At 39.3% G+C, this 15069-nt stretch overlaps 1 protein-coding gene across 3 annotated transcripts in view; it reads left to right on the top strand.

Annotated features, from left to right (window-relative positions):
• Positions 1 to 11775, top strand: part of RFTN2 (raftlin family member 2) — a 59024-nt gene extending 47249 nt beyond the window's left edge. For 2 of the 3 annotated variants that reach the window (XM_010971907.3, XM_010971908.3), the window contains exons 9-10: positions 369 to 447; positions 10325 to 11775. In XM_010971907.3, the coding sequence (XP_010970209.2) occupies positions 369 to 447; positions 10325 to 10597 (352 nt within the window). In that variant the 3' untranslated portion in view covers positions 10598 to 11775. The other variant, XM_074364218.1, reaches the window with a different exon arrangement.
• The last annotated feature ends 3294 nt before the right edge of the window (positions 11776 to 15069 follow it).

Here is a 15069-nt window from a genome sequence, read left to right on the forward strand (position 1 = left end):
GCAAACAAGAAATGGGATAAACATAGAACACAGAAATGCAAATATGCAGTGGTTGTAGACATGGGGAAATCTATTTGTTGATAAAGAGTAGGAGGGGACACAAAGAGATGAAAATAGGGATGTTGGCACAGTGAGACTGCAAGTTTTAAACATTAAAATGTTCTATTGTAATGACTGTATTTAGTTTTGGGGGATTTCTTTTTTTCTCGTTTTTCCAGCTGCAACTTAACGTAGAATCTTATTTCATAATTTTTTTTTTGGATGAGAAGATTATTTTACTAAAGGATACCTGTGGAACATTCTAGCCAAATGTGAAATATAGAGAATTACTAATTCACTAATACTAATGCTACTGTTTTAATTTGCAGTGAAGGCAATTTGGCTACAAAGCAGGTTGTGTTCCTTCAGAGACCAGTTATGTGGAATGCAGCTGCTCAGACACCAGAAGTGAGTAAAATTGGTGCTTTATGAACTAAATGTTATACAGGAGCATTTAATCCTTAAACTCTCATTGTAATTCTAAATGGTGGACAAATGAGGAAGTGTGGGCTTGATACAGAAACAACCTTCCAAACCAACATATAACAAGGGAAGTGTGCCAGCAAACAGGCACATGAGACAGCTCTGAAAGGGATCAGACGATTACCCCAAAATATGTCACTTGAGCACAAGGATTAATATTTTGAGCTACAGGCAATTAGGAAACAGCAGACATGGGAGGAACGCTCTACCCTCTCCCTTTCTGACAGAAACAGGGCATACATTGCTCTTCTTAAAAGGTGACACAAATTTCCACTTGTGAAGTTGCCTCCTTCTCTCCTGTTAATCTTTTTCAGTTTGATTTGCAGATCCAAGGTACTGAACATAAGATGGTAAAGGAAAAGTTTTTTCCTCCCCTACAGTTATAAGCCTTATAAGTGAATGTACCTGATATTACAACAGATCTGTGCAGTCCTGTCTTGATCTCTGACAGCACCTTTGTATTGTCATTCAAGGCATATTTTTTCAGCAAAGGGCTATGCTGAGTATCAAGTCACCTTATCCTTACTAGACCATTACTAGATGCACAGCTAGAATAGTATCATTTTTTTAATACTTTTTTTTAAAATGGAGGTACTGGGGATTGAATTCAGGCATGCTAAGCACACACTGTACCACTGAGCTGTTCCCCAGCACCCCCAGAACAGTATCATTGAATGTAGCAATCTGTGCATTAATAAAGTATAACTTTTAAAACAAAAAATTTGCAAATGTACCAGAAAATTATTAGTGATTTAATATTTAATTATTTAAAGTGATTCTTTTTTGTATGTTAAGAAAATATTGTTTTTAGACTGACAGTGTATATAATACAGCCATGCCAAGTTGTCTCACGTTAATTTTGGAAGGACTCTCACTGGTTCGATAGGTAAATAGGTAGAGAGGTAGAAAGATAGGTAGGAAGATGCCTCCCCAGGGAGGAGAGCAGAGCGGCCAAGCACATAGTTATCAGAAAGACTGCATTAGAGTCCGCAGGTGAGCAGTGCCTCCCAACCCCGGGGAGGACGACGGCTCAAGTTCATTTAGTTCACAAGAAATATTCTGTCAAGAAGAAGCAAGATGAGTGGGGTCTACGTAATGAATGGCCAGAAAAGGTTTTCATTCTTCTTTCTCCTGCCCCAAAGCAACTTCTCACCATGCTACAGTTCTGATTCCCTGAAAATATTTGAGCTCTTTTTGTTTAATTTTAAATACCACTCAGTAGTCTAGTGGTAGCTTTTCTTTGGGTATTCTTTATATTTACATTCATTGAAATATAAAATTACTGGTTCACTTATACAGTAGTAAGGAAGTATACAAGTAGTCACTTTGTGTCAATGAGAAGCCCAGAAGTACTGTATTTTATAACTCAGGATTCTTTTTTTAAACGGATTTTAAATGGATTTGCTATTTCTTCCTTTAATAAATGTTTAATTTTCCTAGCAGGAAATCTCGGAATACTGAGATTACTTCAGGACAGAACATGTAGGTGGTTCAGTCTAATAGCTATAACAGAAAACCAATTCGTAAATTCTTTTAGTTTTCTCTAATGGAAAGAATTTGTTATTGTATCTCAAAAAAGGTAGCAGTAGTATTGGGAAAGTAGACTATGAATATCACCACAGAGTTAATGTAGCTATCTCATATGTATTTTGTGAAAGTTACACATTTATAAAACACCTTGAAAAAAATGTTTATAGTTGTAGGTCCATAATGGCACCATTCTTTGTTTGTACCTTGAAATCAGTTGTTGTTTGTGAGGGATTGATGGGGGGATTGCTTCATTTATAAAGGTTTTCAGAGAATTGTTTCAAAGGTGTTTATTTCCAAAAACCAGTTAGTGGAAATTTGAGATATTACAAATGTTGCCTTAGGATTGTCAATGAGTTTTCAATAAAATGATAAATTTCATGGGCTGGTAGAAACTGATCTAAAGTTTAACCCTTAAAAAGAATTTTCTCTCTTTCTTTTACTGAGACAAATGTCAAGATTACAAGACTTTTCATATTCAGTTACCTCAACATAGAACAGAATTTTATATTAAGCAAATCCATTTCATGCCTCTGTTATGGGGGAGGGAATTAAGAATTGCATAATGAAGAAAGTATGTTGTTGGAATTTTTTCTCCTGAAGTTATCATGAACTTTAGTTTTGGAATTTGTTTATATTTCACAGATATGATTTATATAATATTCTTGAGAATTTTTTAAACATGGAAAATATCAATTCAAAATATTTCTATTCCCCTTTACTGCCTCAATTTTCTTTTAGCTATTGAAAGACAGTTTGTTTTAGGAAAATTAGAACATTCATAGAAAAAAATAATAGAAGAAAATAAAATCTTCATGAACTGGGGCTAAGCAAAGAGTTCTTAGACGTGGCACCAAAAGCATAGTTCATTTTTTCAAACATGATAAATTAGACTTTGTCAAAATTAAAAACTTTTATTTTTCAAATAACACTAAGGAAGTAATAGACAAGCCACAGACTCAGAGCAAAAACAAAAACCTTGCCAATCACATACGTGACAAAGGACTCAAATCCTGGATGTATCAAGATCTCTCAAAACTTAAAAATAAGAAACAAACAACCCAGGTAAAACATAGTGAAAAGTCTTGGAGGGAAGGTGTAGCTCAGTGGTAGAGTGCATGCCTAGCATGCATGAGGTTTGATTCAATCCCTAGTACCTCCATTAAAAGTAAACAAACCTAATTACCTACCCCTACAACAACAACAACAACAACAACATTTTTTTAAAAAGTTTTGGACATTTCACCAAGGAAGATATGTATATGAGAAATAAGCATGTAGAAAAATATTTAAACTGTTAATCATTAAGGGAAATGCATATGAAAACCATGATGAGATACTACCATACGTTTGCTAGAATGACTACAATGTTTTAAAATTGACAGTACTAAGAACTGGCAAGAATGAGAAGCAATTGAAATTATCTAACACTGCTGAGAGGAATGCAAAATGGTACAACCACGCTGGAAAACAGTCTGGCAGCTTCTTATGGGGTTAAACATACAACTACATATGACCCAGCAATCCCACTCTTAGGCATTTACCCTTGAGAAATAAAAACTTGTGTTCACACAAAAAGCTACACATAAATATTTACATGTTCTATTCATAATCTCCAAAAACTGGAAACAATCCAAATGTCTTCAACAGGTGTGTGGGTAAATAGCTGTGGTTCTTCCATACAATGAAATACTTCTCAGAAATAAAAACAAAGGAACTCTTCATATGCACAATGACTTGGATCAATCTCAAAAAGCATGCTGATTAAAAGGAAGCCAGAGTGGACTATTCTATTTATATGACATCCTCAAAAAGACGGAACCGTAGTGTGGAGAACAGGTCAATGGTTGCCAGGGCTTAGGGGTTTGAGGTAAGGTGTGATAAAGGGCTAGCTTGGGTGGGGGGTGGGGGGTTGCGGGGGATAATGGAACTGTTCTGTGTCCTAACTGTGGGTACACAAATTTGTACATATGTGTTAAGATTCATAGAACTTTACACTTTTCCATGTTTTTTCCATGTTTGCTTTATAAACCACGTAGACTATATTTTTTATATCTTGGTCCTTCAGTAAAGACTCTCCGTGGGTAATGGGATTTTTATGAAGTGTAATGAGGTTGTTAACTTCCCCTTCCTCTGCATAAGGCTGTGCAGGGGAATAAAGCAAGGTTCTTTTTATCTTGCAGTTCCTTTTATCTATTTTTATTTTTTAAATTTTTCTTTATTTTGTGGGGAGGCCTCTAACTAGATTCAAGGAAGCGCTAGCTATGCTAAGTAGGGTAAGAGACTCTGACCAGGATTTTCCCTCCATCTATTATATGTTCTCAATTTTTCTGTCAAGATCTCCTTTCTTTTCTGTTCCTTTGAAGACTCGCATAAAAACTCATCAGATTTTTTTTATTACCTAAAAGTCTATTTCAGTTAAATTCTTCAGCCCGTTTCCCTTTGATAATTATTTACAAGAAACAAAAGGTCATTTAAAAGTATTTAGTTTCCACTGACTCAGAGTAAGGTTTCCATCCGGTGGTGTTCTTAGGGGTAGACAACAAGCCGTGAAAGGGATTCCAGGATGTATGTGAGTGTGTGTGTGCACGCGCACAGTGTCACGCTCTCCAAGCCTCTGTGTCCTCCTCTGTAAAATATGGACGTTAGTGCCCACCACAGGGTTGTAAGGACAGTTCAGTGAGAAAACATGTAGGGGGCCGGGCACAGCGCCTGGGCACATGGAATGTTGCTTTTGTTTTTATAGGAATGTTTTTCTGTCAATACTTAACTCTGTGGAGAAACTGAATTAAAATCCAGAAACTCATAATGACCCTCCATTTTCTCCAGCTAAAAATTACCTTCAGCTAGTAGGTAGAAATGTAGTGTACTGATGCTTTTCGATGTTCTAAAAAACACACAGGTACATATATATGTAAAGCAAATACGGCAAAATATTAATGTGTTGAATTAGGTAGTGGATTCATTATACTATCCTTTAAACTTTCTGTATACTTGAAATCTTTCATAATTGGAAAGTTGGGGGGAGATTAAACTAAAAAGCCTTGATTGCCAGCAACTTTTTCTCTGTTAGTTATTAATTAGTCACTAATTAGTTACTAAGATGCTATGCCATAAAGACCGATATAGAATGACTTAAATACAACAGAAAGGACTCTCTCCTAACAGTCTAAAGATGGACAGGCACTGTAGGGTGGGCGAGGCTCTGCCGCATGACTGGTCCACTCTGCCACCCACAACATCTGGCTTCTGCCCCTGGACCCAGGGCTGCGGCCGCAGTTGTTGCCCTGTCCAGCAAGCAGGAGGTAGGAAAGGAGAATTCCAGGCATGCTTCTAAGGCACTGATTCCCAAGTCACGGACATATTTCTTCGCACATCCCATTGGCCTGAGCTTATTTATGTCATTACAAGTGTCAGCAAGGGAGGCTGGGAAATGTCATGGGGCAACCATGTACTGGTACCACAGTGAAATAGCATGTGCCCAGCTAAAAACTGCAAGGCACTGGGGGTGAGGCGGGGGCGGAGTTCTGTTATTAGAAGAAAGATGGAGAGAATAGGCCCTGGGACACAGGAGTTCACATTTAAATGGCTCCCATTTTACATTTATTTTTCTTATTTAGAGCAATTTTGCATTCAAATAATTTTCCTGTCTCTAAATATACCTCAAAATGAATGATTTCAAGAGATAAATCACATCTATTGAGCCATTTCTCTAATATAAACCAAGAAGAGAAGGAGCAGCAGAGAAATGGTCTGAATTAGATCTTTTCCAAGGTAACTGTAATAAAGTCATATGAATATTGAGAACTATTTAACGTGTACCTTAACTTCTTTCCTTACTGTACAGTGAGATAATTATTTATCAAGCTTTGTTCTTACGTTTCCAGTCATTTGAAGTTCATTTGAAATTATGTGAAAGTCATGCAGGTCATATTTCATTCATTAGCTGTTGGTGTCCTCAGTGGAAGTCCATGTAAAATCAAATCTGGTGCCAGTGTAATAGAGGATGTCGGGTACCTCAGAGAGCATCATGTGAAAACAAAGATGAAAGCGGTTTGCTTTTATCATTAAAGAAGTTCTTCATCTAAGGAATGCTTTTCACTCAAAGCAAATGGGCTTTTTACTGGTGTGGGCAGAAGGGAAAAGGGATCACTGTAGCCAGTGGGCGACGTTCAGGGTGGAGAGCAGCCCTCTCCTGGGCCACCCACACTTGTGTCCGTATGACCTATTCGTGCCCCTTGGGGTGTAAGGGACAGAAACCCTGCTCAGATTAGCCTCTGTACATAAGGCAATTTATTGGCTTCCAGATAGGAAGGATATTGGCATAGCTCATAACATCAAAAAAAGAGCTACAAAGACCAGAGCCTCAGGTACGGAATGACACCAGAGTCAACACCCCCAGAACGTTCTGTTTGCTTCAGCTTCTGTGTCTTATGTGCAGAGGGCTTCTTATGAGGTGAGTGTGGCCACCTCATTGGAAAGGGAGGACTTCTTGAAATAAGTCAGACAGAGAAAGACAAATACTCTATGTTATCACTTATATGTGGAGTCTAAAAAAATAAGCAAATGAATATAACAAAGCAGAAGCAGACTCACAAATATAGAGAACAAACTAGTGGTTACCCGCTGGGAGTGGGGAGGGACAAGATGGGGTAGGGAACTAAGAGGGACAAAGTGCTATGTATAAAATAAGCTATAAGGACCTACTTACTTACTAGAGCACAGGGAAGATAGCCAATATTTTATAATGACTTTAAATGGAGTATAATCTATTTTATTATTGAATCACTGTGGTGTACACCTGAAACTAATATAATATCATAAAGCAACTATACTTCAATTTCTAGAAAGAAAGAACGTCTTGATCCCAAAGTCAATATAGCCATCCCAGGAAAGGACTCTGATTGGATCTGACAGGGTCATGTGGCCACACTGCAGCAGAGGAGAAGGTGGAGAGGAAAGCTAGCTGGAAAGGCAATTGTCCACTACAGCTTGTCCCCTCCTAGATTAGAATGATTTTGACAGCCCCAAGCTTGGGTGACACAGGAACATATTCTGTGAGTGAGCAGGGATGAGATTTCTCTGCATGATTCAAAACCTTTGACTCTTCTAACTGGTACTAAAGCTACACTTCACATAGGTTTATAGCAGCTTCCTAATCCTTCCCCCAAGCCTGAGACACACAAGGAAGAGAAATCCTGAATGTCCACTCCATGCTTTTATTGTTTTATAAACCGTATTTTTTAGCTACTCTTCCTCTCTGTCCATCATAACACTGTCCAAGACAATACAGTGTCTAATGATTGCTGGTATAGTTCTGACTTTGTTCTTTTGCTTTTGTTTTTAAGACACCGACAGTGGAAAATAAAAGATAGAATGGTAGGACACCCTAAATGCACCTGACTTGTCAATGAGTCTCATGTATTTGGAATAGGTCACCCATTTTTAATAAATGAGAATGATTCTCAAAAGTAGATCAATTTTATCAAGGGTGATATTAGATCTGCATGCAAATCTTGGTATAATCTCCCCCAATTTTATAGTGAAAATATCAGAAGAAAGTGAGAAGATATATGAATAAGCCTGTCAATGTAGCTGGAAAAATCTCCTAATTGACATAGAGAAATACTCAAAATATAGTCAGTGCTAAGGGCAAAAGTGAGCTGTATACATCTCTGTGTGCATATGAAAATACATAGTAAAACACGCCAAATTTCAACAGTGGTATCTCTGTGAGATAGGACTGTGGGTGGGTTTTGCTTTTTCCTTTGTTTTTGCCAGGTTTTCTAAATTAAATGTGTATTATTTTTGTAATTGGAAATTTTTATTTGAGAAACACACAAGTCTTCAACCACAAATCTACTCACATTTTTGCAGAGTGAATAATGTGAAAAGAATAAGGTAAGACACTCAGGCTCAGGTTCAAAGCCAGCTACTCCGTGACCTTGGACCAATTCCATCTACTTTCTGGGCCTGGGTCCTGCCTCTGTAGAAATAGGGATTAAAGCAGATGATCTCCAAGGACTGCTCAGGATCCAGACTCCTACACTCTTAGGTTGTAAGAACATTGCAACTTGATTTGTTGGAAAAGATATTATTTTGTGTGGAGTGAGGGTGGAGTAGGGGAGGCAGCATCATTGCTGAAAATGTATTTACTAAGGGTCACGTGCTAGAAAAGTGTTTCTTCTGAAATCTGGTTTAGAGTCACCATACTAGGTACTTGTTATCTTCTAATATTTGAAATTTATATTTGGCAGCTGTTTACATATTAATACTCATCTAAAAGTGAATTACTATGACTCTTATTATTCTGAATAATACCCAATTTTTATTTAGAAAGTTCTCATTGAGTATGTGAGAGCTGGCCTCTGTTGGCTCATATACAATAAGGAATTTATTGCAAAATTCACCTTTGGCCACGATGCTGGTGAGGAAGGAAAATCCAGGCTGCCAAGTGCTCCCAGGCAACCCCTCCTTCCCATTTCATTCAGTCAACCTGAGAGGTTGTTCAAGAGTGAATACATTCTTTATACATGTGGGAAAGAGAGCCAGTAGCCAGGCTTGAGAAAGGAGCCCTGTCTGGCAGTACCCACCAGCCCTGCCTGCAGCCAAAAGGCTATATCCTCGCTGACCAGTGTCCCCATGCCAGGGGGAACGTGCCATTCTCAAATTCTGTTCCCTAAGAGAGTAAATTATAATACATTTGGTGAATGAGAATAAAAAGGAAAAGGATTTGAGATCTGATTTTTGCACTGGGTGAATGCAAGGGGGCCAATGGAAAATGTCACCACCATCAAGCTATGTCTGACTTGGGACTATGAGGGTGGGCCTTTATTAAGGCAGGACCCACTGCAGGCTCGGTCCTTTAAACTTGCCCGAGGACTGTGGTAACTCAGCCAAGAAAAAGATGAGCTGCCAACACACTCCTTTCAATGTAACACACTGAGCAGGGAGGGTGTAGCTCAGTGGTAGGGTGTGTGCTTAGCATGCACGAGGTCCTGGGTTCAATCCCCAGGACCTCCATTAAAACAAATAAGTAAACCTAGTTACCTTCCCCCTAGAACAATGCAACACACTGAGGACTGTGTCTTCCTATACAAACAGTGTAATCAGCTGTGGCTGCATTCTGTGGTAGCCCACAAAATCCAATGTAATTAAGCTCTTTTGTTTGCACTGTATATTTGCCATGAAAACCAGTAGAAAATACTTTTATATTTTATACTTTATAATTCAGCAAACCTGTGGTTTAACAAACTTTTCTAAGACTAGCCTAGGCATCTGACATCTGTGTTTTTGTGTTTTGTTTTTTCTTTGAGAGTAATTTTAGTTCTTACATTTAAGAAAATGTAATCCTAGCTCCCACCTAACATATAAATCAACTTTAAACAAATAAACTCTTTGTACTCTGGGAAATTGCTGGGGTTTTTTAAAATGTTTTTTAATTTATCTTTTTTATTCTATCTTTATCTTTTTTTATCTTCCTTGCTCAGTTCTTGTGCCAGAGGATAGGATCATGATCTAATACATGTCGTGTTATCCATATTGAGGAAATCTCATCAGGAGTCTGAACACCCGCAGTTCTCTCCCTGAGCCCTCCTTCTATTGACTTAGGTATCTTAGTTTGACTTGAGTATCTTTGGCAGAATAAAGTTTCCTCTTTATTCTGAACCATACCAAGGACATAGTCAGGCCTCAGAATATTTCATAGTGAAAACACTCGCAGCTCCTTTGTCTGCAGATGAGCTGGTCCCGTTGCTGAGCGTGTCAGGCAGAAGCGGTTTGCAGCAGGATGAGGAGAGGGTCCCCTCTACCCAGAAGAGGGCCCCTTCTTCCAATCTGACCTGGGTCTGAATTATCTGAGCAGCCTCTTCCTATGTGAGAGGGGTGAGATGGTCTCTGAAGCACTTTCTCTGCTGCTTAGATCCCAACTAACACCAAGGAGAAAAATGGAAACTTTACTGTGTTTCTACCTGTTTTGTTCCCCAAACTATGATCTCAACGGGCTTCTCTCCTCAGAGACGTCATTGAGGGCCCAGACGGCATACAGCCAACCTGCCAATGAGGAGAATGAGGTGCCAGGAAGCCATAAGGGTCATGAACAGAGAGGGGAGTGCCCTTTCCCCTGGGGGTGGAGGCGACGTGAAGGGTGGCTCTAGCTGGTCCTTGAAGAGAGCAGGACTTGGAAGAGAAGCGGGGAGAGGGCGGTATGTGCTCCATCAGAGGGGCAGGACAGCACCCATCCTTTTAACTCCTGGCCGCCAATCTCTTGTTTCAGAGGAAAGGCAGCCGGCACGTGAAAGGCGAAGACAGGGGCAAAGCCACCAGCAGGAGCGTCGGGCTGGACACGGCCCTGTCCCAACCTGCGGAGAGCAGAAGCCCGCCCAAGGGGCGCCTCCTCCCTCCCTCCCGGGAGTGCTGGATGAAGGAGAAGGGGCCCGCCCAGCATGGCAGCCTCTCCGGGTTCAGCAGCAGCGACAGCGTCCTTCGGGAACTAGACGACGGACAGTTTGACCAGGAGGATGGAGTAACTCAGGTCACTTGTATGTGAGCAGTGAAGGAAAGCAAGACGCCCTGTAAATAATTATTAAAATAATTGCCAAGTGGCTTTATTGTATTATTTTATCTGCATTTATGTAATGCTTTCAATTTTTCCGGACTCAGGCTTTCCTTCAGTCTGCATAAACTTTGGCTCAACTTCCAAGACGAAGAAGAATAACCAACATATTTGTAAATTTAGAATCATGTTTACAGTTCTCACAACTAAAACATCTGTTTAAGCAGATGTCTCATTAGGTTAATAACCGAAAATGTACTCAGTTTCTCATGAATGTGCAAGGTGTACTTTTCTTAAAATTCCTGGTAAGACGACTAAGCATCTCAACCAGTATTTTTACCTAATAATTAGAAAATTCTCAGGAAGTCAAAGTCTTACTTAAGCTGAAAATTCTCTCTTTCACAGATACACACATACACACACACACGTAAAGGGCTAATTAATAAAATACCTATTCCCTAAATATAACAATTAATCCAAATTTTGTCTCTAACTATGGCATGTATATACAAAGCAAACCCTTATTTGTTAAAATATTCTTTGGGAAAAAGTCCTTTTTGTATGTCTTCGGTTTTAAAGTGTCACCATGTTACCAACTCTGTACTTACTCGTTGAGCTTAAACATTGTTGCTTCTAACAGCCTAGACACGGAGCGAAGCAGCATCCCATAAAACTCAATAAGAAAACCCACAATCTCAATATTTAAAAACCTTAGTCAACAGAATTAATTTTCTTTCTTTTAAATTGTAAATAGTCTGAAAAGGGTAACATCAACTTTAAATGGAGACCGAAGTCTTTTACATCTGTCTAGATTTGAGTTATACTTTTATTTTGATTGCTAAATCATGAAGAATGTAGAAACCCAGTCCTGCAGGAATCCAGAGGTGCTCACAGCACATGCCGTGCGTCTGGTGACCTATCGTGCCATCTCTGCTGTTCTCGCTCTGCTGGTGGGGATGCCTTAAGACTTGCCCAGCCCTTAGCAGGTAAGGGTCAAAATTTTACAAAATAGAGGATTTTCATTTGTCTATGAAAGTCTTTCTTTGAAATGTGGGAAAATTCAATGAGTTACAACGGACTGTACCATTGAGGATTTCAACCTATTATATATATTTTATTAGCATTGGTGTTGACATTATAAGATCCTTCAAATAATAAAATCTCATTTGTTATTGGGCTGCTGTTTTATTGAACACAAATGCTCACATGTTTTATATGTATGACAGATACGTATCACATGTTAATAATTTTCACATGTTATATATTATATAACAATTAGTGTAACTAAACTAGGCCAATCTCCATGGATTCTTGATAAGACTGACGTGGAGTTATTCCACTTCTGCCAGGCAGAAGCATTACCTTTATACGGATAAAGAAACTTAAGAATATTCTGTTCAGTATTATTCTGTGGAAATTGCTATCAATACTGCAGAAATTTTTTGTTGTTGTTGTTGTTTTGATTTTTAGATGAAATTGAGTCCCATATTCAAGAGTTGGTGGATTTTTGGTAGAAATAAGCACTACTTCTGGAGCCCACAAAACGTCATGAGTTATGAGACACAGGTAATGAACTCAAAGGTCAGACAGTTTTCCCCAATACCAGGATCTATAAGAGACCAAGACTCCAGTATGATCTGCCAGGACACAGAAGGGATTTATAGTGTTAGAAACAGAGATAGAAAATTTTATTGGCTAAAGGAAAACTCAGGACTAGCCCTTTTTTTTTTTTTTTTTTTTTGATTCGTGGAAGAATAATTTTTCAGCTTGTTTTTAATCGGTTATTTCTTCTTATTTAAAAAAAACCTTTTTATTAGAATAATCTAAGCAGTTATATCCTCAAAACCTATTTTATAAGCATTTACACTAACAGTTCCCCTTAAGTTATGTGGCAAATTTGTATGATAGTGAATAAATAATGACCAAGTGGTTCTAGAGCATTCGAAATATATATAAGTAACTCCAAGTCTATCTTTTAAAAAAGAAAATTAACAAAACTTGGACTCTGTATGCCTAAGGAGTTAAAGGTGACTAACCTTATCATTATCTGACACACATAAATCAGTTCTTTTCGTAACACTATGTAATTCCTTGTGGGCTCTGGCATGTGAATTTTTAAGACCTACAAGTTATGATGACAGAAAATATTGAAACCATAGATGTGGGTGTGAAGTTCTGTCAGTCCCCTTGGTACAGCATCTGTGGCACTTCTGTGTCAGGTTCCAATAACCACCTGTTAGTTCCATCCCATCTGGGTTGATTGTCACCCTGTTACCTGCATGGACAGCGTTCATTTAACACCTGCTCACCAGAGATATCACACTGAGCTGAGAAGCAACTCTATCAACGTCACTACAGTTCTCTTAAAGATGAACAGAAACGTCACTCTCTTTAAGAGACTTTCTTTAAGAGACTTCACAGGCTTTCAGGAGACACCCATAGAAGCAGGAGGCAGAGCTCCAGTCAGTCCAAATCACGATCTCCAAACCATTTGCTTTATCAGGAGCAGACGTCTGTATATTTGAACATCAATCTACCAGATGCAGTTTCATGTCTCTCGTTCTGGAAGAGCTGAGGAACTGCCTCTTTTTCCTGGTCTTTCCTCACCCCCTTGATTCCCCACTACCATTCCCTCTGGGTTGGACGGACTATGGCTCTTTCTGCATTAAGACTGAAAAAAGATTTCTTTCTCTAAGCAACTCAGGGCTCCAGAGACCCCCCCTGTATGGAAAGATGAAATTTCGAGTGAGGACTCAGATGGAGCAAGTGCTTGCAATGGGGAGAGTCTCGGCTGAGCAAGTTAAGTCAAAATTTACTGGTGGAGAAGGAAAACTAGCTAAATGCAAACCAGCAGAACTTGCAGCACATCCATTTAAATAATGTTTGTTGTGGCAATTTATCATACCTTGCGAGTGAAGTTCCCTTGTACAATAGCCTAAGTTTACAGAGCCAGGTCTGACAGACGATCATATATAAAAGAAACATAAGATGACCAGTGGTGAGTTTCTTGGTTTCATTTTTGCCTCTCAGAATTGGAAGCTGAAGACACTAGCAATCTAGAAATGCCAACGTTGCAGATCAAACAACCCTAACGAAAGCCCAGCAAGGCAGCACATATTTAGGCAATGAGTGCTTCGCCCCAGCCAAACACCACAGAAAAACCTGCAACCTCACCCTGAGCTGCACCAGCATGGACCGAGCTGGAAGCCTAGACTTCCACCCTCACACAGTTATACCAAGGGGCGCTGACACCCTGGGCAGGGTGATGTCAGAGACAGATCGTAGGAAATCGGGAAGTTCATCCCCACTTGCCAGTAAGAGCCCCACAACCCTCACCACATAGTTTTAGTGTTGATCATGTAGGAAGTTCACTTCCATCTGTAGTAATGAGGCATCTCTCTCCCTCCGCACTGGGGTGGTGTCAAAGGAGGCTTAGTGGAGAGTCAGGACTTTCACTAAGCATCAGTGAGGACACTCCCACTGAGGTTTCAGTGGAGACCACGTAGGGAACTGGAACGCCCACCCCTGCCCAGCAGAAGTGAATAAAGCACCCTCAGGAATCAGCAGAGGTCGAGTGGGGTACCCGGTCTTCTACTCCCACCTGGCAGTAACTAGGCAGTACCCCCATTCTGCTGCTGGCATAGTGTCAGAAAAAGCCAATCAGCACAGAAGGCAGGAATAAGATCCAGAGTCTTATAACATGATATGAAACTGACCAGGTTTCAATAGAAAATTATTCATGAAACCAACAACCAGAAAGATCCCAAACTAAGTAAAAAAAGACAATAAATAAATGTCCACAGCAAAAGAGGTGTTAGAATTATCTTTAAAAGATTATAGAGCACATATGATGAACATACTTCAACAAGAAGTTATGAAAGTGCTTAAAACAGACGAAAGTTTAGAAAGCATTAGGAAAGAAATAGGAAGACCTGAACCCAGAAGCTCCTTTCATACCCCAAATCCTTCCAACTCCTTCACAAACAATCAGTGAGATTGCCAGGGTGTCAACACACTCGAAAATCTACTCAACACTGTTGATCGGTTAGGAAGACATTCAAGAAGGACAATAGGTTGGTCATTCCCTAGCAGTAAACGAAAAAGAATGATACACATTTAGAAAATATGAAAAATAGCCATAGAAACAAATTTAAAAGGAGATCATCACCTAGGACCACACTTCAGAAGTGATGACAGACCAGGTGGCCTCATCTTCGGTGCATCTGCTCTTTGCTAGCTGTGTGATCCTGGACAAGTTGCTTAACCTTTCTGAGATTTACATTTTTTATCTGTAAAATGGGGATGATAATAGAATTGATTTCAGGGGGCTTTACTGAAGATTGCACAAATATAGCATCTGCCACATTTTGTTGTTACATCCCTAAACAGCAGCTTCAAAGGAAAATCAGTTCTAGTAACATACGGACTTTTTTTTTAACTTCCTTCACCTGTTGAGTCACCTTCCT

Source organism: Camelus bactrianus, chromosome 5 (assembly GCF_048773025.1).
Source record: "Camelus bactrianus isolate YW-2024 breed Bactrian camel chromosome 5, ASM4877302v1, whole genome shotgun sequence".
Lineage (NCBI taxonomy): Eukaryota > Metazoa > Chordata > Mammalia > Artiodactyla > Camelidae > Camelus > Camelus bactrianus.